The sequence below is a fragment of the Ranitomeya variabilis genome, chromosome 1, assembly GCF_051348905.1.
Source record: "Ranitomeya variabilis isolate aRanVar5 chromosome 1, aRanVar5.hap1, whole genome shotgun sequence".
NCBI classification, from domain to species: Eukaryota; Metazoa; Chordata; class Amphibia; order Anura; family Dendrobatidae; genus Ranitomeya; species Ranitomeya variabilis.
In genome coordinates this window covers 951,582,885-951,606,810 of record NC_135232.1, presented here as the reverse complement: position 1 = coordinate 951,606,810, position 23,926 = coordinate 951,582,885, and the positions used below count along the sequence as shown (strand labels likewise).

The following is a 23,926-nucleotide window of genomic DNA, read 5'->3' as shown; positions in this document are numbered from 1 at the left end:
GCTGTAGATAAGCCCCTGATGACGGTGAGCTTACCTCACCATCGATTTTGGGGGTGACAGGTTCCCTTTAAGGTCACTGTCCAGCCCACTGCACACTCATTGGCTGTTAGTATCTGCCGCAGCCCCGCCCTATGCACACTCATTGGCTGTTAGTATCTGCTGCAGCCCCGCCCTATGCACACTCATTGGCTGTTAGTATCTACCCCAGCCCTGCCCTATGCACACTCATTGGCTGTTAGTATCTACCCCAGCCCTGCCCTATGCACACTCATTGGCTGTTAGTATCTACCCCAGCCCTGCCCTATGCACACTCATTGGCTGTTAGTATCTACCCCAGCCCTGCCCTATGCACACTCATTGGCTGTTAGTATCTACCCCAGCCCTGCCCTATGCACACTCATTGGCTGTTAGTATCTACCCCAGCCCTGCCCTATGCACACTCATTGGCAGTTACTATCTACCCCAGCCCTGCCCTATGCACACTCATTGGCTGTTAGTATCTACCCCAGCCCTGCCCTATGCACACTCATTGGCAGTTACTATCTACCCCAGCCCTGCCCTATGCACACTCATTGGCTGTTAGTATCTACCCCAGCCCTGCCCTATGCACACACATTGGCAGTTAGTATCTGCCCCAGCCCTGCCCTATGCACACTCATTGGCAGTTAGTATCTGCCCCAGCCCTGCCCTATGCACACTCATTGGCTGTTAGTATATAGTTAGTATATATATTTAATACACACACGTCATTGATTTTTTTTAAGTAAATATATTTCTAACAGTGCTATGGACATGAAATTCTCACCAGATATCAGTTACAACATATCCAATTCACATAATGCAAAGAAATCAAACCATAGATGTTGAGGAATGAAAGTTACGGTACGTGTAATAATAAGTTACACGGGGAAAAAGAATTAAACACAATAAGCCATGAAAAGTCGTGACACCAGCTGAAATCTATTAGTAATTAGAAAGCAATCCCATAACTTAATGAAAATAATATCAGCTGGTTACACTGATGGCCTAGAAAAAGGCGTCTCACTACTAAGGTGCCGCACAAGAAACATCTCATGATGGGTAAAACCAGTGAGCTGTCTGAAGACCTTCACAACCATAGTGCTGCAAAACACACTGATGGCATTGGTTACAAAATAATTTCCAAACTACTGATGGCTCCAGTGAGAACTACTGGAGCAATAATCCGGAAATGGAAAGATCATCATTTCACCATAAACCAGCCATGGCCAGGTGGTCCCTGCAAGATTTCAGACAGAGGAGTGAAAAAATTATCACAAGAGTTGTACAAATCAGCAGGTAATGCACTCAACCTTCATGCCACATACACACCATGTTTGGAGGCCAAAAGGCAATGCATATCACCCCCAAAACACCATACCAACAGTGAAGTTTGGAGGTGGGAATATCATGGTGTGGGGTTGTTTTTCAGCATATGGTACTGGCAAACTTCATATAATTGAATGAAGGATGAATGGACAAATGTACAAAGATATTCTTGAAAAAAAAATCTGTTGCCATCTACCAGAATGATCAACATGAAACGAGGGTGGACATTTCAACAAGACAAGTGATCCAAAAACACAGCCAAGGAAACACTCAATTGGTTTCAGAGAAAGAAAGTAAACAGTAAAGCTTCTAGAATGGCCCAGCCAATCACCTGACCTGAATCCAATAGAAAATGTATGGAAGGAATTAAAACTCAGAGTTCACAGAAAGAGCCCACGGAAGTCAGGATTTTAAGAATGTTTTTGTGGAAGAGTGGGCCAAAATCAAACCTGAGCAATGCATGCGACTAGTTTCTCCATACAGGAGGTCGCTTGAAGGTGTCATCACCAGCAAAGACTTTTGCATGAGGTATTAATTACATTTTAGTAAAGTGTGTTCAATACTATGTCCCTGTGTCATTTCTCATTATTACACAAATTAAATTATGGACATAAATGGTTTAATTTCTTTGCTGGTGTGAATTGGATGGGTTGTTACTGACAATTAACTTTATTTTCCCTAACAGCATTCAGTTTCAGTCAAGGGGCAGCGACAGTTCAGTTACCGCACTGAGAATACAGAGCAGCGGCTGTAACCGTGACCCCGGCCCTGACAGACTGGTTAGTCCAATCAGCCGAGTCATGCCATTGCTGCCTTGTACTGTGTGTCCTCAAGGAAGGCTGAAGCAGGAGGCAGTAGGGGATTCTGGCAGTGACTGGGCATGGCATCAGTTGTGACTTTACATGGAGTCTTTGGATAGGAAAACACTACACTGTGTGTGACCAGCTCCTGCAGAATCAGGAGAGCGCAGGTCACATGCCCAAGTGTGGTATCTAGGCAACGGTGCAGAATGCTGACAGGGAGTACATTACAGTCAGCATTCTGAGGCTGCAACTCAAATTCTGCCCGACTCTTCCCACTTGCTATGTGGCAGTGACAAGTGGGATTGGAATTTGTGGCGTTGATGTCCCCTTTGCATTGCCTGGTGACATCAAGCCCAGTGATTAGGAATGGAGAAACATCTATAAGACGTTAGAGGAGTATAAGGACTTTGTTCTGGCTATGTGTTTATTTACAATACAACTATAGGATTAGTAATGGATAGCTGTATTATAGACGCCTCTCCATTACTAACCCGTTGGCTTGATGTCACTGATAAATACTCCCATCTGCACTCACTGTTATTAGTGGCAGCAGGCGTAGGCTGATTGGATATAAACACCGATAGTTACCCTGAAGAGTGACTATCATGAAGAGTTCCAGAATAACATTGCTTAAAGCTTTTATTGAAAAAGTTAGTAAAACGCATAAAAAATGCCCAAGCACCATAACATAAGGTGGAGGGTAGGTGCAGTACATCATTACATTATATCCATTGCAAAGTAGTGATATCCTCATATTATATATAGTTTTCCATGCACATAGATTTACATATAGGTTGCCTAAGCATACCAACACTTTATAAACAGTATCACTATATAAACAATATCAATGTGCACAGATCAAATTAGGCAATCCCAATGATATCTACCTGCAAGTTGCACCCCTCTCCACCTCACCCCAACGCGCGTTTCGCACTGAGCTTCTTCCGGGGACGCCCCCGGAAGAAGCTCAGTGCGAAACGCGCGTTGGGGTGAGGTGGAGAGGGGTGCAACTTGCAGGTAGATATCATTGGGATTGCCTAATTTGATCTGTGCACATTGATATTGTTTATATAGTGATACTGTTTATAAAGTGTTGGTGTGCTTAGGCAACCTATATGTAAATCTATGTGCATGGAAAACTATATATAATATGAGGATATCACTACTTTGCAATGGATATAATGTAATGATGTACTGCACCTACCCTCCACCTTATGTTATGGTGCTTGGGCATTTTTTATGCGTTTTACTAACTTTTTCAATAAAAGCTTTAAGCAATGTTATTCTGGAACTCTTCATGATAGTCACTCTTCAGGGTAACTATCGGTGTTTATATGATATTGTGAAGTGCCAGTCACATCACTTTTGGACATTGATATATTGAATGTAGGCTGATTGGAGTAGTAGTCCCATCAGCCGACGCCAGTGATCGGAGGTAAACTTTCAGATAACAGCGTGAGCCCGCAGCTATAACTGGAAGTAAAAAGAACCGCAGTGCACTGACCGGTGATGTTAATCTTACTGCTGATCAGAGCCGCTGGTGTGTTCCGTGCGGTCATCTCTAATATGGATCACTAGAGCAGTGAAAATAGGTCGAACGTCATGGACTTTGCTATAACTATGAGCTCATATTCTATTTATTCTTCACATATCATTTGCCTTTCTGATTGAGTAGTAACATTTACATTATAATATAATGGAAGCTGGAGCTGCAGAAAGTGCAATATTCCACATAGATGATGGAGGCAGTAAGCTATGTTCACACGTTGCGTTTTTATGCGTTTTTTCTGCAGGCAAAACCTGCTCTTGGCAGTAAAGAAGCTGATTACAAAAAGCAGATTTTGCTGCGCATTTGCTGTATTTTTGTTGTCTCTTTTGCATGCTGATAAAGTTTAGTGCCTGCAAAAAAACTATGCAACTTTCTTAGTTTTTGTACCAAAAAATTAAGCAAAACCTGATACCTGTGTTTGCTGTGTTTCTGCATTTACTCATTGCTTTCTATGGGTGAAAAAATTCTGCGGAAAGAAGTGACAGGCTGCAGTTTGCAAAAATGCAGCAGTTTTCCAATTCAGTCAGGAGAAAAAAATCCAGTGTGTGCATGAGATTTCTAATATCACATAGCATTTGCTGGTACTGTAAAACATAGCTTAACATTTGCGTTAAAAAAGTGTGAGAACATAGCCTTACTGTCCGGTTATAATGGTACTCCACATCCCTGAACGACTTCTTACAAAGTCAGAAAATCGGCATCTCCTGGAGCCAATATTTAGCCCCCTAGATTGCAACAAAATGGGAAAAACTATATATATATATTTTTTTTTTTTATAAAAGTACTTGTTCCAGTAGGATCATTGGAGGTTGCCGGCCGATATGAGGCTGCAGTTTTTCTACATAAAGAACAGACAATAAAAAGACATCAGAAGCTGCCACGTGGTAAATTAGGCTACTTTCACACTAGCGTCGTTTTGCATACGTCGCAATGCGTCGTTATGTAAAAAAACGCATCCTGCAATGTTGCCCGCAGGATGTGTTTTTTCCCCATAGACTTTCATTAGCGACGCATTGCGACGTATGGCGACACTTCGCATCCATCGTGCGACGGATGCGCCGTGTTTTGGCGGACCGTCGGCACAAAAAAACGTTACATGTAACCTTTTTTTGTGCGTCGAGTCTGCCAAACCCCGCCCCCTCCTCATCACACTGGGCAGCGGATGCGTCGTAATACTGCATCCGCTGCCCACGTTGTGATTAATTAGCACACTGTCCGTCGGTACGTCAGGCCGACGGCCTGAACCGACGGATTAGTGTGAAAGTAGCCTTAAAGTGACCCTCCACGTACACGCTCGGTCTCCAAACACAGCCTAAGGCTGCCGTCACACGGTCAGTATTTGGTCAGTATTTTACATCAGTATTTGTAAGCCAAAACCAGGAGTGGGTGATAAATACAGAAGTGGTGACGTGTTTCTGTTATACTTTTCCCCTAATTGTTCCACTCCTGGTTTTGGCTTAAGCTACGTTCACATTTGCATTGTTGCGCGCAGCGTCGTAGATGCAACCAACAACGCATGTACACAACGCAGCGTTTTGCGACGATCCTACAGATCGGGACTTTCGGCACAGGGAAAACGCTACAAGTAGAGTCCCCTGCGCCCTGTCTTGTGCGTCTATATGACGCATGCGTCGTAAAACGCAGTACAACGCATACCAGCGCATGTCCATGCGCCCCCCATGTTAAAGATAGGGGCGCATGACGCATGCGTCGGTATGCGTCGACGACGCTGCGCCCAACAACGCAAATGTGAACGTAGCCTTATATATACTGATGTAAAATACTGACCAAATACTGATAGTGTGACGGCAGCCTAATACTCGCCGTTCCTGCCAATTGGACTGAAGTTGGAGGAAACCATGGGATATATGGACTTACTGCCAGGGCTGTGGGGTCGGCAAGCCAAACCTCCGACTCTTTAATTTCCCTGACTCTTACCCCACAGCACTGGTCACTACTGAGCATGTGCATAAAGTGCAGCACAGATTCATCTCATCTAAAAGCCGAGATCCTTAGATCAGGAACAGAACAGACATTTACAGTACAATTCATAAATTTCCCAAATTCTTATGGAAAAATGTACAGCACATCCTGCATTGTACTACTGTACCCAATTTATTATATCTTTTAGGAGTCGGTCCATTTTATACCGACTCCACCAAAATAGATACCGACTCCACAGCCCTGCACAATGCGCTACCTGCTATGTAGCTATCCTCTCCAGGCCAAGGCTAATCCATCTGAATGCCAAATCAGCCTCATCATCCCTAGGAAATGCCCATCACGACCAACAGCCACAGAGGAGCGCCAGCCAAAATGTAGTTCTACGCATCCCATGGTCAGATCGATGCCTTCCGAACACACGAGTATTATCAGCCTCTCGCAGTCCTTAGAAGCATACATGAAATAAGGAGAGGCTAAATTGTTACTTTCATGGTAATAATTGTATGCTGCCAACAGCAGCCACTTCTTCACCCGTCATAGAAGAAAGACTGTGACAAATGTGTAATTCACGTGTTAGAGCCAAGGTGATTTCTTCAAGCAAAAGTATCAAAATGATTATTATCATAAGGCTTATGTGAAAAGATGGAGAAACCTGAAGACACTTTTATGGTTCAGAAAATAGAAACGACAATCTCAAAGTAGAAAGAAGCAATCAATGTGGACAACACGTCTGACTGACGGGAAAACACTTCGGGGCTAAAAGTCGCACTCCGTTTGCTTTTGAGAAGAATATAATAAGATTACAAGGGATCTATAAATGGACTAATAAGTCTCGGGGATCACTGCCGGAGGAAGTGGCAGGATTTGCAGATCCTGTTACGATACTCCCCAAGATCTCTGCAGAGACAAAGCCAAGGTCAGTGCTGTCTCTATCAAGGTGGGGGGTTATTTACAGATCTGTAAAAAAAAAAAAAAACCCACATTGTATACATACAAGGAGCACCTGAGCATGCTAGGATAACACCTTAACCGAGCACGTTCGCTCATCACTAACTATAAACCCATGAGATCGTGATCTGTCTGCTAGAGAAATAGATGTCCTCTTGTGTTAAAGGGAAACTGTCAACATAATCCGCCCCTGATTCACTTATAGGGCTGCTTGGTGCAGTTTTGATAAAATCCCCATTTTCTCACCTCCTATTGGCAGCATCCTGTGTACAATGCACATGGTCAGTAAGCTGCCAATCAGTGGTGGGGGTGGGGTTACACAGATTAGCCTAAGTGATAATAATCTCTTGCTGATAAAACACTGATTGTAGTCAAACTACAGCAAGATGCTAAGTGACATTACTGGAATCAGGGTCTCAGCCCCTACATCATGTTGCTCTCAGATTACATAGCAAAAACCTGCTGACAGATTCTTTTTAGTCTTTGTTTTATTCTGAGGCCCTAGGAAAAACCATAAGTGACAAATCAATAATTGATACATTTCTTGCATCTCAGAGTGAGGTGTTTACAGCATGTCCAGAAAATCATATCCAAGTGCTATTTCAATAGCACGAGTAATCATGCCGCACTTTCAATCAGGACATTGGGCAGCTTTAATTACCGCGACGTGCTACAAGGCATACACCGCGAGACAAGTAACAGACGATTGTCCTGTCAATGTGAGCACTCCCAAAGATGGCAAACGGCTTTGCTTCACAACCAGCCTTACCTTCTTCAGTGGGATTGAATCCACAGATGTCACATATGCTTCGAACCCACCGATTCATTTCCTCTTCGCTTTCGGCCACTAAATAAAATATCCGATCAATGGTTTTGATATCAAAAATATAACTATGTTCAAACTCTTTTTTTGGGAAAACCAGTCCAGCATCAACTTGCTCACAGAGGTTCAAGTCAATAATCCGAATAGGCTTCTTAGCATGGTCATTCTTGTAGTACTCGAGCACATCAGGATCTCCGGTTAGGCGTCCACTGCGAAGGATGAACCACCTGCGCTTCCATGCCTAGAAAAGAAGGGAGACCGTCAGCTTACACATCAGGCGTCATTACAAAGAAACACTGGATTTGGATCAAGCAATACAGCAGCTCTCTGCACTTCCCTTCTATCTGCAACTATAACATTTTAGGAAATGGGCCCCAAGTCTACAGGTACGGACATGTGCAAATCAAAAGTTCAGTATTGGACACCAGTGACCAAACAAGTGCAAGAGCCATTTTACCAACACAGGGTTCTTGGCCTAAGGCTAAAGAGCATGAAATGGAGCTGGCTGTCTGGCTAAGCTCATTCCCTAGGCCAGTTTAGTTATCTGTCTCACCAAAAGCTATAACCAGGAAGGGGACTGGCTTAGCTAATGAACCAAGCAAGACAGCCAGCTTCCTTCAAGCTAGACACTATTCTATTCATAGAAGGGGGGTTAAACATCACAGCTCTGCGACAAAAACTCCACTAGAGCCATAAGAGGGAACTGAAGAGGTCTTCCACAAAGAAAAAAGGTCTTCATCAGAAATAAAATGCATTAGTACATTTAATAATTCACAATGGAGAACCAGTCGCGAATTGTGTGTCATTGGACGCCATCGGGAATCATTTGTGGGATTTAAAGTGATTCTGTCAGCAGGATTTCACACCCTAAAGTATTAATATTAGCATGATAAAGAAATCAGTGTTTGAGCTGATAAGCAAAAGAGGATGAAGCCTCTGTCACTCCAGCTCTATTCCCTGACCAGGGCTGCCGGCTTTTGTTCTACTGACTGCTCAGAGGCCATCAGTTACGATGGGAAATAGAACTAGAGTGACAGAGGCTTCAGAAAAAAAAAAATTAAAAAAGATATTCAGACTCTTTTGCATAGCAATTCAGCTGGACTTGTCTCTTAAAGAGCTACACTTGCATAAAAATAGTTGTTTTTTTTTTTTGGGGGGGGGGGTTTAGGGGGGGGGCGGAGTGGTAAAATCCCTCTTACAGATTTTCATTGAAAGGGTTTTGCAACTTATTCAAAAGTTGGACCGAGGAGGGTAAACAGCATCAAATAAAGGTGCATTACTAGTAGATCTGACACCATTCTGTCCGTATTGAATTGCTGCAGCAATCATGTGCCATACTATCCACGTGACTGCTGCAGCCAATCACTAGTCTCAGCAGTAAACCACGGAGGTCAGTGCCTGGATGCAGCAGTACAACACCGACGAGTTTGCTCATATAGGAAGTCAGGGACATCGCTACTGGATGATCTGAAATGACGGTGGATTCGTCAGGAGATCAGTATCATCATATTATGCAATTTCTTCCTAGACTCAATTTTTTAATAAGCCTGATGACCTCTTCAAGGGACACTGCAATATGTTACTGCAGCGGATGAGTTTGTGTGTAACTGTATTACAACTACTCCCTCCCAATACTAACATGTAAAGGAGTTATCCAAGTTTTTTTTTAATCCATAGGATTTCAGCTGCATAAAATAAACTCTGCTGTACTAACCTCACTGTACGCCGCTGCTGACCGTCTGCAGCAGTGATGTCATGGCTACCACTTACAGAGCTGCTGAGCCGAGCGACTGTCTGCAGCCCTGTAGCTGCGATGTCACCGCTGCAGAGGCGGAGAGGCAGGTGTAGAAGAGTATAAGTGATTCTTATTTCCTACAGATGAACACTATGGATTAAGGCAAGGGTCACGCGACCTACCGTACATTTGCTTGGGTCACCCGCACTACTGTAACAACCAAGTCACAAAAAATCCAACTAAGTCCCATTTTTTCCCTACTTACTTGTCGTGCTCGTGTATTGGGTCAAAATACGACACTTTTATACTGCTGCAATATAGCAGCAGTCATGTGTGAACTCCGACGTCTACAGTTTTTGTGTCACCTTTGCCTCCGTGTAACCCCAGCTTAAATAAGAAAGCCTACACGACAATCCCTTTAAAAGCCCCAAGCCTACACGACGATCCCTTTAAGAGCTCCAGCTATGTAATTCCTGTCGGAAATGTTGGCACTGTGTAGAAATAAAGACCTAAACCTCCAAGACTGAATAACAGTGATAAGTTTTGAATTAGTGTCAGAGGCCAAACATGTCACTTCATTACAACACAGTCATCCTTTTCAACACATCCTCAATTTCCCCTTCCCCAAAAAATAACGTCTGAATCGTTTGGATTACTCATCAAAAGCCTCTTTCTGGCTTTGTGCTTCCCTCAGATGTCTGATAAGTGCACTGCGCTCTGTAGGATACAAGCACCTGCTACTCTTTATGTTGGTTCCTTCCAAAAATGAGTCACTCATCGGGACTGGCACAGATTACACGAGAATGGGGGGAGCAAATTACTAACTGTGCACGTACATAGGGCAGATACAAAGGTCTTCTGGCTGCCAGTACAAAGAAGAGTTTAGTAGTAGCAGAAAGCGTAATGCCAGACAAGCAAACTGACATCAGCACCCATGCTAAGCAGAGCACAAAAGTGCCTCTGTCTTCATCAGATCGCACAAAACTCCACATAAATTACTCTTTGTTATTGGAGAATCTCTCACATTCTTACAGCACTTCTATTTCTGGATTTAACATATTCAGGCCCGAGGTGAAGAGCGTCCCTGGCCGTATCTTGAATCTACCTAAGGGCTGTCCCACACGTCCAGATAAAAATCAGTACCGGAGTTATCCGTGTCCCCGTGAGCTCACGTAGGCCATAAGTGCGGCACACATGTGCCGCCCGTGTGGCGAGTGGGTACCACACGGAGCGTGCAGGAGACAGCGCTAAAGTTTAGCGCTGTCCCCTGCATCGTGCTGAAGCCGCGATTCATATCTTCTGTGCAGCGTTTGCTGCATAGAAGATATGAATAATAGTGTTTAAATGAAAGATCCATCTGTCCGCCGCGCCCCCCCCCCCCGCTGTTCAGAAAATACTCACCGCTCCCACGTTGGCTGTCGCTCCTTCCTGGTCTGGCCGCGGCTTCCACTGTATGCGGTCACGTGGGGCCGCTCATTTACAGTCATGAATAGGCGGCTCCACCTCCCATATTGGCGGAGCCGACTATTCATGAGTGTAAATGAGCGGCCCCACGTGACCGCATACAGTAGAAGCTGCGGCCAGACCAGGAAGCTGCGACAGCCAACGTGGGAGCGGGTGAGTATTTTCTGAACAGCGGGGGGGGCGCACGGGGGGGGGGGGCGGCGGACAGGTAGATCTTTCATTTAAACACTATTATTCATATCTTCTATGCAGCAAACGCTGCTGCAGGGAAGATATGAATGGCGGCTTCAGCACCATGTGGGGGGACAGCGCTTACTGTAGCGCTGTCTCCTGCACGCCACAGGGACCGCACACGGAGACCGTCCGTGTGTGGTACGTGTTTTACACTGACCCATTGACTTTAATGGGTCCGTGTAATACGTGCGCTCCCACGAACACTGACATGTCTCCGTGTTTGGCACACGGAGACACGGTCCGCAAAAAATCAATGACATCTGCACAGATGCATTGATTTTTATGGGTCTACGTGTGTCAGTGTCTCCGGTACGTGAGGAAACTGTCACCTCACGTACCGGAGCCACTGACGTGTGAAACCGGCCTAAAGGTAATTCATTTAACCCCCTCCTCCCAAAAGAAAAACTTAAAAAAATAATAATTTGGTTTTAATCCAAAATAAACTACAACGTAATGGCTAAATAAGCTTAGAAGCAGCACAGACATCCTTCAACTGTTGCTATTAAAGCTCTTCTGCACAGAAAATCTTTGTTAGCCAAACCTTAAAGAGAACATGACTATTTTATGGATCGGTTGTGGCGTCATGTTTGAGTTTACATTGCAGACTTTGCTGAGAGCAGCCAACAAGGCGTCCCCTTTGAGGAAAGGGTCTGACATTCATGAACTCCCCCTGCACTATAGCCGCCAACTAACCGCTTTCTCCAGGTGTGTGGTCAGTAATTGGAGAGGAACACAGCTCACAAATACATGGATTACTTTTCTTTCACAACATAATCTTTGTCTTGTGCCCTAGAGAAAAAAGTTGCAATGCAAGAATACGTTGTTTTTTTTTTGTTTTGGTTTTTTGGGGGGGAGGGGGGTGGTTTGACCGCCAAAAAATAAACAAAGTATAAAAAAAAAAAAGTCTTCTAGTGGGAAATCCCTAGTTTTTTAGTATTTTTGCAGCCTGTTGATTAGACAGTGCACAGTTTATAGCTTTTTCCACCAGGAGATGCTTCAAATAATTTACATCCACTTTGTTTTCTCCTTCCAGGCATTTTTGAAAGACTGAAAATGTTTAAACGAAGTCCAAAAGATTGATCCCACAAAGTTGTCTTTGCATAGAACGGAATAGGAACGTTCTTTTTCATGCTGTTGTGGGTATATTTCAAGAGTTTTTAGAAGCGGACACACTAAAAAAAAAAAAAAATGCAGGAAAAAGATGCAGTAGTATGAACATACCCCAAGTTCTGCATGTTGCAAAATGTAGTATGCAAGTTTCATAAATGACTACACAAATGCACACAAGTGACACATCGCTGATATCAGGGTGGTCTCTGAAGGCAGCAGACAGGCTCCCTTTAAGATTTCTATGAACATTAGATGGCTTTCTTGGAAGAATCAAGAAACCATCTAGTGTTCACAAAGAAGATACACCCTCCGACCATAGCAATTGCTGGAGGCCTGGGACAAAGGGGATGGACTAGCTATGCTGCAATTCAATGTGGCCAATCTGGGGCAGAGATTTTGGCCATTCCCTTCTCCCCACGTAGCAAGTGTTAATTAAAAGTGATGAGCAGACAGCCATCTTCACTGATACTGTACAAAGCACTGCCATGTAGGGAGGCGCACAACAGCCCCTGCCAAATTTCAGGCAAGTGTTGGCTCATGAGGCACCATCTCCTCCCCTGAGAAGAACACCAGCTCCATAATACTAACAGAAGCAGGCCACAAATGTCTGGCCTATTCTCACTCTGGACGACAAACGGATAGATTTACTGTAGGTCAGTAGGTTGTGCTTCTAATTCAGGTAATGGAAGACGAGGCGAGGATTTATGGAACTTGTGCTATGAAAACACAACGACGATTTATATGAAAGAAGCACTTGGGATGATGAGGACGGTTGACAAGGCCAAGAGATGAAATACATGGCTAGTAACACTTTAGGAAATTGTTTTCCAGGAAGTGAAACTGATATACGACCGAACAAAATAAGGAAAAAACAGGCTGAATGGAAGTTTCCACTCCACCAAGCACCATCCTGATCATCTGTTCCGCGTGCACATTTGGAGGACATTTCCTGTTTTTGAACTATTGTCACCACTAGCTCTTTTTTGTTTTGTTGAGGGGGAGGGGATGGAGGGGGGATGTGATGGAGGGGTCGCCGTGGCTTCTAACTTTAGCTGAGCTGTGTAAACATACAAAACTACTAAAAATAAAAACTGCAACCGCACGGTAAAGAAAAATTGTTTAATACTTGATAAAATATCTTTTGCTTTGCTTGTGTCTTGGCATTTCATGAGTCTGATAAGAGGAATACAAACACACATAAGGGTTTTGGATGCCAGGGTGTGCTGTACTGAGGTCTTCCATTAACCTATGGCAGGGTGGGGTACCTCAGGCATGTGATGGTACTATGAATCCGCAATTAGAGTACTAGATAAACTGCAGAGTACAGCTGAGCATCTGTTCGTATAACATAAATACAGCCATACCTTTCTTCCTCCCATAAAGCACAAAACTGACCATTGCTCTGTGCCATGAGTTCTCTGTGCACTACATCTTCCAACAGTTCTAAAGCACTTCAAGTTATGCACCATGAAATTAGATGCTTAAAACCGTTGTACACTGCAGTGTACGCGAGGTCTAAGGATTGAGGACATGCTCCTGCTCCGGGGCTGTGGAGGGCTCTTCATGTGCTGCTGTGATTAGGTGTTCACCAGTATGGCTTCTCACAGGGGACCTAGTTTACATAATGAATATTATACATGTTGGCGTGGCGCCTGCATTGTAGCATGATCGCATATGTAAAAAAAAATTTCCTCCTCCAAGATGGCGCCAGCAGCGACTGCCCAATAGCAACTATCGGCAAAGCTGCTACTGCGCAGGAGGCGCCATCTTGCTAGAGTGAAAAAAAAAGCGTCCTTTTCAAATGGATTTTTCTTTCAGAATTACAGCAAACAAATGTGTATATAATTCATTATTATGTGCTCATGCTGCAGTGAAGGCGCCGCCAACATCCAGCAGAAGGGTTTGTTTTTTTTTCTCCAAGATATATATAACTAGAAATAGGCCCGATGCTATCATGCTATCGCATCAGGAGTGCGGTGAAATTAACATCTGTGTATACATAGACGTCACCGCTACTCCCCACACAGGCGCAGAAACAGCCGCGTCAATAGCACGCATGTGCAGGTAGAGTGAACAGTTGTGGCTGTTACTGCGCATGCGCGGGAATAGCAGAGACGTGTATGTCACTTGCGCAGGCGCAAGTGACACTGCCGCGTTGCTTTATGGGATTTGGGGACAGCAGCCGGACGTCCCAACTGGCGACTATGTAAGGCTACGTTCACATTTGCGTTGTGCGCCGCAGCGTCGGCGCCGCAACGCACAACGCAAACAAAAACGCAGCAAAACGCATGCACAACGCTGCGTTTTGCGCCGCATGCGTCCTTTTTTTAATTGATTTTGGACGCAGCAAAAATGCAACTTGCTGCGTCCTCTGCGCCCGGACGCGGGCACCGCAGGAACGCATGCGGCGCAAAACGCAAGTGCGACGCATGTTCATGCGCCCCCATGTTAAATATAGGGGCGCATGACGCATGCGGCGACGCTGCGGCGCAGACCGCAAATGTGAACGTAGACTACTAGGATATTCATTATGTAAACTAGGCGGCAGGTCCAACCCCCCCCCCCCCCCCCCACACACACACACACACACACACGACGCCCCAGGGCACAAGCATATCATTAACTCAAAACTGAAAATAGACATTAACCCCTTCCCGACCTGTGACGCCACGTAGGCGTCATGAAAGTCGGTGCCAATCCGACCTGTGACGCCTATGTGGCGTCATAGAGGGATCGCGTCCCTGCAGGTCGGGTAAAAGTGTTAACTACAATTTCACCCGATCTGCAGGGACAGGGGGAGTGTTACTTTAGCCCAGGGGGGGTGGCTTTGCCCTCACGGGGCTACGATCGCTCTGATTGGCTGTTGAAAATGCAACAGCCAATCAGAGTAATTTGTAATATTTCACCTATGAAAAGTGGTGAAATATTACAATCCAGCCATGGCCGGTGCAGCAATATCATCGGCCATGGCTGGAAACCCTGATCTGCCCCCCCCCCCCCCCCCCCGATCTCCTTCCCAGTCCTCCGTCCTGTGCTCCGATCCCCTCCGTCCGCCTGTCCACTCCCCCGTGCTCCGATTTCCCCCCCCCCCCCTCATACTTACCGAGCCTCCCGGTGTCCGTCTGTCTGTTCCACGGGCACCGCCATCTTCCAAAATGGCGGGCGCATGCGCAGTGCGCCCGCCGAATCTGCCAGCGGGCAGATTCGCTGCATGTACATTTTGATCACTGTGATAAAACCTATCACAGTGATCAAAATAAAAAAAATTGTAAATGACCCCCCCCCCCCCCCTTATCACCCCCATAGGTAGGGACAATAATAAAATGAAGAAAATATATTTACTTTTATTTTTCCACTAGGGTTAGGGTTAGAACTAGGGTTAGAACTAGGGTTAGGGTTAGGGCTAGGGTTAGAATTAGGGTTAGGGTAAGGCTATGTGCACACGTATTCTGGTCCTCTGCGGATTTTTCCGCAGCAGATTTGATAAATCCGCAGTGCAAAACCGCTGCGGATTTATCACGGCTTTTCTGCGGATTTCACTGCGGTTTTACAACTGCGGTTTTCTATAGGAGCAGCTGTAAAACCGCTGCGGAATCCGCAGAAAGATGTGACATGCTGCGGAATGTAAACCGCTGCGTTTCCGCGCAGTTTTTTTCCGCAGCATGTGCACAGCGTTTTTTGTTTCCCATAGGTTTACATTGAACTGTAAACTCATGGGAAACTGCTGCGGACCCGCAGCTGCAGAAACGCTGCGGATCCGCAGCGTTTTCCGCAGCATGTGCACCTACCCTTAGAATTAGGCTATGTGCACACGGTGTGGATTTGGCTGTGGACCGGCAGCGGATTGGCCGCTGCGGATTCGTAGCAGTTTTCCATCAGGTTTACAGTACCATGTAAATCTATGGAAAACCAAATTCGCTGTGCCCATGGTCCGGAAAATACTGCGTTGAAATGCTGCGTTGTATTTTCCGCAGCATGTCAATTCTTTGTGCTGATTCCGCAGCATTTTACACCTGTTCCTCAATAGGAATCCGCAGGTGAAATCCGCACAAAAAACACTGGAAATCCACGGTAAATCCGCAGGTAAAACGCAGTGCCTTTTACCTGCGGATTTTTAAAAAATGCTGCGGAAAAATCTCTCACGAATCCGCAACGTGGGCACATAGCCTTAGAGTTAGGGTTGGAATTAGAGTTAGGGTTGGAATTAGAGTTAGGGTTGGATTTAGAGGTAGGGTTGGAAATAGGGTTAAGATTAGGCTTGTGGTTAGGGTTATGGTTAGGGGTGTGTTGGGGTTAGGGTTGTGGTTAGGGGTGTGTTGGGGTTAGGGTTGTGGTTAGGGTTGGGATTAGGGGTGTGTTGGGGATAGGGTTGGGATTAGGGGTGTGTTGGGGTTAGGGTTGTGGTTAGGGGTGTGTTGGGGTTAGGGTTGTGATTAGGGTTATGGCTAGAGTTGGGATTAGGGATAGGGGTGTGTTTGGGTTAGTGTTGGAGTTAGAATTGAGGGGTTTCCACTGTTTAGGCACATCAGGGGTCTCCAAACGCAACATGGCGCCACCATTGATTCCAGCCAATCTTGCGTTCAAAAAGTCAAATGGTGCTCCCTCGCTTCCGAGCCCCGACGTGCGCCCAAACAGTGGGTTACCCTCAATATGGGGTATCAGCATACTCAGGACAAACTGGGCTCCAGATACCCTTGCAAAAATAAAAAATTGCTTGCTAAAACATCATTTTTGAGGAAAGAAAAATATTTTTTTATTTTCACGGCTCTGCGTTGTAAACTTCTGTGAAGCACTTGGGGGTTGAAAGTGCTCACCACACATCTAAATAAGTTCTTTGGGGGGTCTAGTTACCAAAATGGGGTCATTTGTGGGGGGTTTCTACTGTTTACGCACATCAGGGGCTCTGCAAATGCAACGTGACGTGTTATGATCTGGTGGCCTAGGAGCAGCATGGACGAGCTCTGGAGTAGGTGGCCTCTATACTGACTGCAGACCCTGAACTTAACACCGCAACTATAAGTAGCCGTGGGATGTTCCTGTCACTCCCTCGACACCTCGTCACAGCCGGAGGACTAATTACCCCTAAAGAAAGAAACAGAAAAACTATCTTGCCTCAGAGAAAATCCCCAAAGGAAAGACAGCCCCCCACAAATATTGACTGTGAGAGGAGAGGGAAATTACAAACGCAGACTGAAAACAGAATTTAGCAAAGGAGGCCACGCTACCTAGAAAGAAAAGACAGGACAGAGTACTGTGCGGTCAGTATTAAAATACTACAAAAATCCACCACAGAGAATACAAAAATCTCCACACCTAACTAAAGGCATGGAGGTTAACTCTGCGACTCCAGAGCTTCCAGCTTGGCTGAATAAATCCTTACACAGACAAAGCTGATCAAGAAAAAACATAGCAATTCACTGAACTTTATAGTGGACTGCAAAAACAAAGCCAGGACTTATCTTTGATGATTTGGACAATCCAGCAGGAGAAACCAAGCAGAGATGTAAATCCTCCAGAAAACAATGGACAACTGGCACTCACTAAAGGGTGAAGCCAGACTAAATAGCCCCGTCCAAAGTGGAAGCACCTGATGACTGCTGTGAAGGACAAACAGCAGCACTACCACTTATAAGCACCGGAGGGAGCCCAAGAGCAGAACCCACAACAGAATTCACAACAGTGACGCCCGCAGACCATTCCATCAAAGTCTGCATTTCAAAATGTCACTACTTCCCTTCCGAGCCCCGACGTGTGCCCAAACAGTGGTTCCCCCCCACATATGGGGTACCAGCATACTCAGGACAAACTGGGCAACAACTATTGGGGTCTAATTTCTCCTGTTACCCTTGTAAAAATAAAAAATAGCGGACTAAAAAATCATTTTTGAGGAAAGAAAAATGATTTTTTATTTTCACGGCTCTGCGTTGTAAACTTCTGTGAAGCACTTGGGGGTTAAAGTGGTCACCGCACATCTAGATTAGTTCCATGGGAGGTCTAGTTTCCAAAATGGGGTCAAATGTGGGGGAGCTCCAATGTTTAGGCACACAGGGGCTCTCCAAACGCGACATGGTGTCTGCTAACGATTGGAGCTAATTTTTCATTCAAAAAGTCAAATGGCGCTCCTTCCCTTCCAAGCCCTGCCGTGTGCCCAAACAGTGGTTTACTCCCACATGTGAGATATCAGTGTACTCAGGAGAAATTTCCCAATAAATTTTAGGATCCATTTTATCCTGTTGCCCATGTGGAAATGAAAAAATTGAGGCTAAAAGAATTTTTTTGTGAAAAAAAAGGTACTTTTTCATTTTTATGGATCAATTTGTGAAGCACCTGGGGGTTCAAAGTGCTCACTATGCATCTATATAAGCTCCTTGGGGGGGTCTAGTTTCCAAAATGGGGTCACATGTGGGGGAGGTCTAATGTTTAGGCACACAGGGGCTCTCCAAACGCGACATGGTGTCCGCTAACGATTGGAGCTAATTTTTCATTCAAAAGTCAAATGGCGCTCGTTCCCTTCCGAGCCCTGCCGTGTGCACAAACAGTGGTTTACCCCCACATGTGAGGTATCAATGTACTCAGGAGAAATTGCCCAACACATTTTAGGATCCATTTTATCCTTTTGCCCATGTGGAAATGAACAAATTGAGGCTAAAATAATTTTTTTGTGAACAAAAAGTACTTTTTCATTTTTACGGATCAATTTGTGAAGCACCTGGGGGTTCAAAGTGCTCACTATGCATCTAGATAAGTTCCTTGGGGGGTCTAGTTTCCAAAATAGGGTCACTTGCAGGGGAGCGCGCTCCTTCCCTTCCGAGCCCTGTTGTGCGCCCAAACAGTGGTTCCCCCCACATATGGGGTATCTGTGTACTCAGGACAAATTGTGCAATAACTTTTGTGGTCCAGTTTCTCCTTTTACCTTTGGGAAAATAAAAAAAATGTTGCTAAAAGATCATTTTTGTGACTAAAAAGTTAAATGTTCATTTTTTCCTTCCATGTTGCTTCTGCTGCTGTGAAGCACCTGAAGGGTTAATAAACTTCTTGAATGTGGTTTTGAGCACCTTGAGGGGTGCAGTTTTTAGAATGGTGTCACTTGGGTATTTTCAGCCATATAGACCCCTCAAACTGACTTCAAATGTGAGGTGGTCCCTAAAAAAAAATGGTTTTGTAAATTTCGTTGTAAAAATGAGAAATCGCTGGTCAAATTTTAACCCTTATAACTTCCTAGCAAAAAAAAATGTTGTTTCCAAAATTGTGCTGATGTAAAGTAGACATGTGGGTAATGTTGTTTATTAACTATTTTGTGTCACATAACTCTCGTTTAACAGAATAAAAATTCAAAATTAGAAAATTGCGAAATTTTCAACATTTTTGCCAAATTTCCATTTTTTTCCACAAATAAACGCAAAAATTATCGACCTAAATTTACCACTAACGTGAAGCCCAATATGTCACGAAAAAACAATCTCAGAACCGCTACGATCCGTTGAAGCGTTCCTGAGTTATTACCTCATAAAGGGACACGTCAGAATTGCAAAAAATGGGTCATGAAGGGGTTAAACAACAACCACAAGATGAATATCTAATCAGAGCAACACATGAATCCCCCCCACAGGCCGCCACAGAGCACGAGAATATCATTGACTCAAAACTGAAAATAAACATTAAATAACAACCACAAGACGGATTTCATCAACCAAGGTATCATTCTAATCAGTAGAACATTGCCGACCTGACACTGTCTGTAGGTTACTGAGCACAATCCCGCACTGCCCGTCAGTATTATGATTAGATGTTACTTCAATAGATGGAACTCTGTGTATTCAGGGAGGACCAGTGTGATATTGGAAAATAAATTAGACCATTACATGTAATGACAGATGATTGCGAATGGTCAAAAAGCTAAACTACGACCAAATGGCTATACAGTGCCATAGATCAGAGCTTTCAGTCAGGGGAATACATTAACAGGCTGACCATGGCAAGACCTGGCACACAGACTAGTAGCCGCCTCTGCAGCATATTAGTGCTGCTATGTGCTGAGCAGTGAATGAAACCACACCAGCCCTGTAGTACTTAAAGCTGGAGGCTGCTGGGTGGAATAAAATTAATTTCCTCCCGGTAGCCGGGTTTTCTGTAGGCGGTTTTATGAAACTTTATTAACCAGCAGAATAACACCATATCTGCAGGCTAATAGCATTTGGTGACAATAACAGTTCACTTTAAGGAATCTTGGCGATGGCAGTGATTGGCATCATGTGTGTGCCACCCACTGTCAACCTATAAACAAAAATTGGCTAGGAACTCAAGCATCTGTGCTAGATGAGAGGAGGACTGCAGAGTTGACTACACATTTCTTTGTGTTATTTTAGAACATTTGCTCCTTTCTGCACAACACCGAACAGTTATAGGACCGCCATCCCCACATTATTCTATATTCCTAGGTATTTGGTACCTTCGAACACTAGTGGCTCATTAGCGGCAGGTTCCAGCATGCAACAACATCTGCAGGGTCAGAGCTAGCGGGCCACCGATAATGTTTGTTTAAGAATAAATAGCTCTGATCCCAGGAACAGTGACGTCAAGAGGAATGCGAGACTCCGAAAAAATAGATTGTATGAAGGCATGTAGGCGAGCCAAGGAAAACATCACCACGGGCTCGTAAAAGCATAGTGCACTACCACATGGAGGATGGGATCCTAGTCCTAGCCAGTTTTTTCACTGACCCATAGACTTGCATTTCTGAGTTTGATCCTAGACTAGGATATAAAAAAAAAAAAAGTATCTTATTTGTGTGGACAGTTTGATCCACAAAATAGCTTGAACATGTGAACATGCTCTCAGACCATAATGGAGTCTACCCATGAAAATCAGATTGTGACTTACCAGAATCACAGGCGTTTGGGTGAGCCCTAAAGTGTCCTTGTGCTAAATACAACAGTACAAGCTTGAGCAAATCTCATCTACGTGATGTGGGAAATATCTGCACAGAAACTTGACAAAAATACGTACTATGGAAGTGGTTTGTGCAGAATTCATCAGTTTACACTTGGCAATGCAACATTTGCTGCCACTTTATGCTGGAGAAAGCTATGGAGTGAAGCTTTTCCGCATGACTACTTACATAAAGATTCACAGTTTGGTTGTGCCAGAAATATCTAGCATTTTTTAACTGTACTTTGTTGCAAAGAATGCAAGATATGTACCGAAAATCTTAAATTAAACGGCAATAAATGGGTATGTTCACACAACACAATTCAGACTTTTTCCCTTCGATTTTCCAAAATCACAGTAAAAATCACGTTTTAACCGCAATTCAGAAAACCAAGAAAAGCGGAAACACCACAACAAGTTCTGTAACTTTTGAACACTGGACTGAATGTACACTCCTCCCGATTATTCACGCGTTAGGGGGCTTTCAGGCACCCGTACATTGGTTCCGACGGGGCTTATTTCCATATGCGGAGACGGAGCCATAGACCGTAATGGTGCCGACAGGGCGAGCATGTGATCTGTTGTCCATCACTTTCGGGAGTCCTGATCCCACAGTTATGTCTGACTGCTGGTCCCTCTTCTTGCCAACCTACCAACAGTAGAGAACAGTGGACGGATTCCTGAGGCAATTAAGCTAAAGAAAAATGGTAGTAAAAGCGAAAGATCTCATCAAACTGGTATCCCACATGACCTGAATGCAAGGTGTGCGCTTTCCCTTTGGGGCCCTGTATCCCAACCATTCCTGGTGACTACCTCTTGAAGCTCATCAAGAGAATGCCAAGAGTGTGCAAAGCAGTCATCAAAGCAAAAGGTGGCTACTTTGAAGAACGTAGAATATAAGACATAATTTCAGTTGTTTCACACTTTTTTGTTAAGTATATAATTCCACATGTGTTAATTCATAGTTTTGATGCCTTCAGTGTGAATGTACAATTTTCATAGTCCTGAAAACACAGAAAAATCTTTAAATGAGAAGGTGTGTGTACTGTATACTCACATGATGTAATCCCCATAGCTCCGTTATCCCATGGCGCAGAAAGCGATTATGCCCCGTTTCATTCACCAGACCGCTGCAACCAATCATGGCCTTCAGTGGTCAGGTGATCGAACAACAAATAGTTACACAATTATTTAGTGATATTTTGTTCTCAAGTTATATGGGATGAACCATTAAGGGCCGAGCCCACAGCAGTAGCACTCCACAAGCCCTGGCGTTAGGTGGAGCGAACCTCTGTATACACGGCATCGGATGGACTATGCATCCTGGGAGACGCAAAGTTCAATTGTTCACTGTTTCCACTGCTTAATAAAACATGTCCCACCACACAATTATGCAATTTGACAAACAAAAATATATGGCAGTCATGAACTACAAGAATAAAAGCAAAGTCACTCATAGTAACAACAGTCTGCAAAACACACAAGTGCCCTAGCACAATGAGAAGTACAAAGCCAGGGTGGAGGCCATTCAGCAGCTGTAGTGTGCGGATCATCCTAAAGGACCTTAGAAGAAGTCCACGCTAGCAACGCACCACACACACGGCAACTCAGGAGTTAAAAGCGGACAGAAGCACAGCCGCTCTCATTCACACAGCAGCAGCGCCAGCATCCTCTCCATTCTCTGCTATTGAAATCACAGCAAATTACCTTTGGGTTCCAAGCAGAAAAACAAAATGATGTAGAAGCTGGTGGGAGAAGAGTTTAGCCATGCAGCCGAGGCTGGCTTTCCTGTAAGCTTCCCATCTCCATGCAGCACCCCATCCTTATAACCTTTGACCAACAGGAAGCAGACACAATGGAAGTGGAAATAACAGTGGCTGAAATCATCCAGTGTGATTTAATGCATGAGAGGTGGGGGGCGAGAACAACAAAAGCCACATTTCTCCCAAGAGCGCACAGTGACAGCGCTGCCTTATAACAGGTGACAATGGGACCCAGCCGCAGCCGGTGTGCTGAGCAGAGCCCATGACCCGGCTACATACAATGCGGGTATAAATACAGGAACCGAGAGGAAATACTGCAGTTTTGTGTGCAGAAAATCGGCTCTTTAACTGTCCAAGCAAAGAGGATGGGATTCAAGAAAACTGTGCTCCCTGTTGGTCTAAATACACAGCTGAACTGGGCTTCAACCGAGAGCCTTAAAAATGTGTGTAAATAAACAGTCAAAAGACATTCAAGTACAGAATCAAAGCATTTTTGTACGGAAAAAATAAAACACTTCTAAGCGTACGTTCACACAGGACTTTTTTGCTGCTTTTTTTTGCTGCTTTTTTTTATGCTAATTTAGGTGCGTGTTTTTGGTGCGTTTTTTGGGTACGTTCACACAGGACTTTTTTGCTGCAGATTTTTGCTGCTTTTTTTATGCCAATTTTCAGCTGCTAGGACACCTCGCAATGGCTCTTCACACCTTACTACCAGGAACTCCCTCACAATAGATCACAATCAGGACACCTCACAATGGCTCTTCACACCTCACAATGGCTCTTCACACCTCACAATGGCTCACAATGGCTCTTCACACCTCACTACCAGGAACTCCCTCACAATAGATCACAAACAGGACACCTCACAATGGCTCTTCACACCTCACAATGGCTCTTCACACCTCACTAACCACACCCCTAAGCTCTTGGCTGTGAGATCACTTCCTGCTGGCCATGATTTTCTGCACAAAAAACGCAGCAAATAATGCTACATGCGTTTTTTCAGCGTTTTTGCAGCGTTTTTTTCATCACCCATTCAAGTCAATGGGTGAAAAAACGCTGCAAAAACGCTGCAAAAACGCTGAAAGAAGTGACATGCCCTATGTCCAAAAAAAGCAGCAAAGCAGAAAAAACTGATCAAACAAAAAACCAACGTGTGTGCATGAGATTTCTGAAATCTCATAGGTTTTACTGGTACTGTAAAAAGCAGCTGAAAATTAGCATAAAAAAAAGCAGCAAAAAAAAGCAGCAAAAAAGTCCTGTGTGAACGTACCCTAA

At 44.5% G+C, this 23,926-nt stretch overlaps 1 protein-coding gene across 4 annotated transcripts in view; it reads right to left on the bottom strand.

Moving 5' to 3' along the window:
• GAB1 (GRB2 associated binding protein 1) overlaps positions 1 to 23,926 on the bottom strand; it is a 126,355-nt gene that overhangs the window by 47,848 nt on the left and 54,581 nt on the right. For 2 of the 4 annotated variants that reach the window (XM_077279264.1, XM_077279265.1), the window contains exons 1-2: positions 22,593 to 22,712; positions 7,361 to 7,655 (exon numbers count right to left, since the gene is read on the bottom strand). In XM_077279264.1, the coding sequence (XP_077135379.1) occupies positions 7,361 to 7,418 (58 nt within the window). In that variant the 5' untranslated portion in view covers positions 7,419 to 7,655; positions 22,593 to 22,712. Of the gene's footprint in view, positions 1 to 7,360; positions 7,656 to 22,592; positions 22,713 to 23,926 lie in introns of those variants that run through there. The other 2 variants (XM_077279262.1, XM_077279263.1) reach the window with 1 other exon arrangement.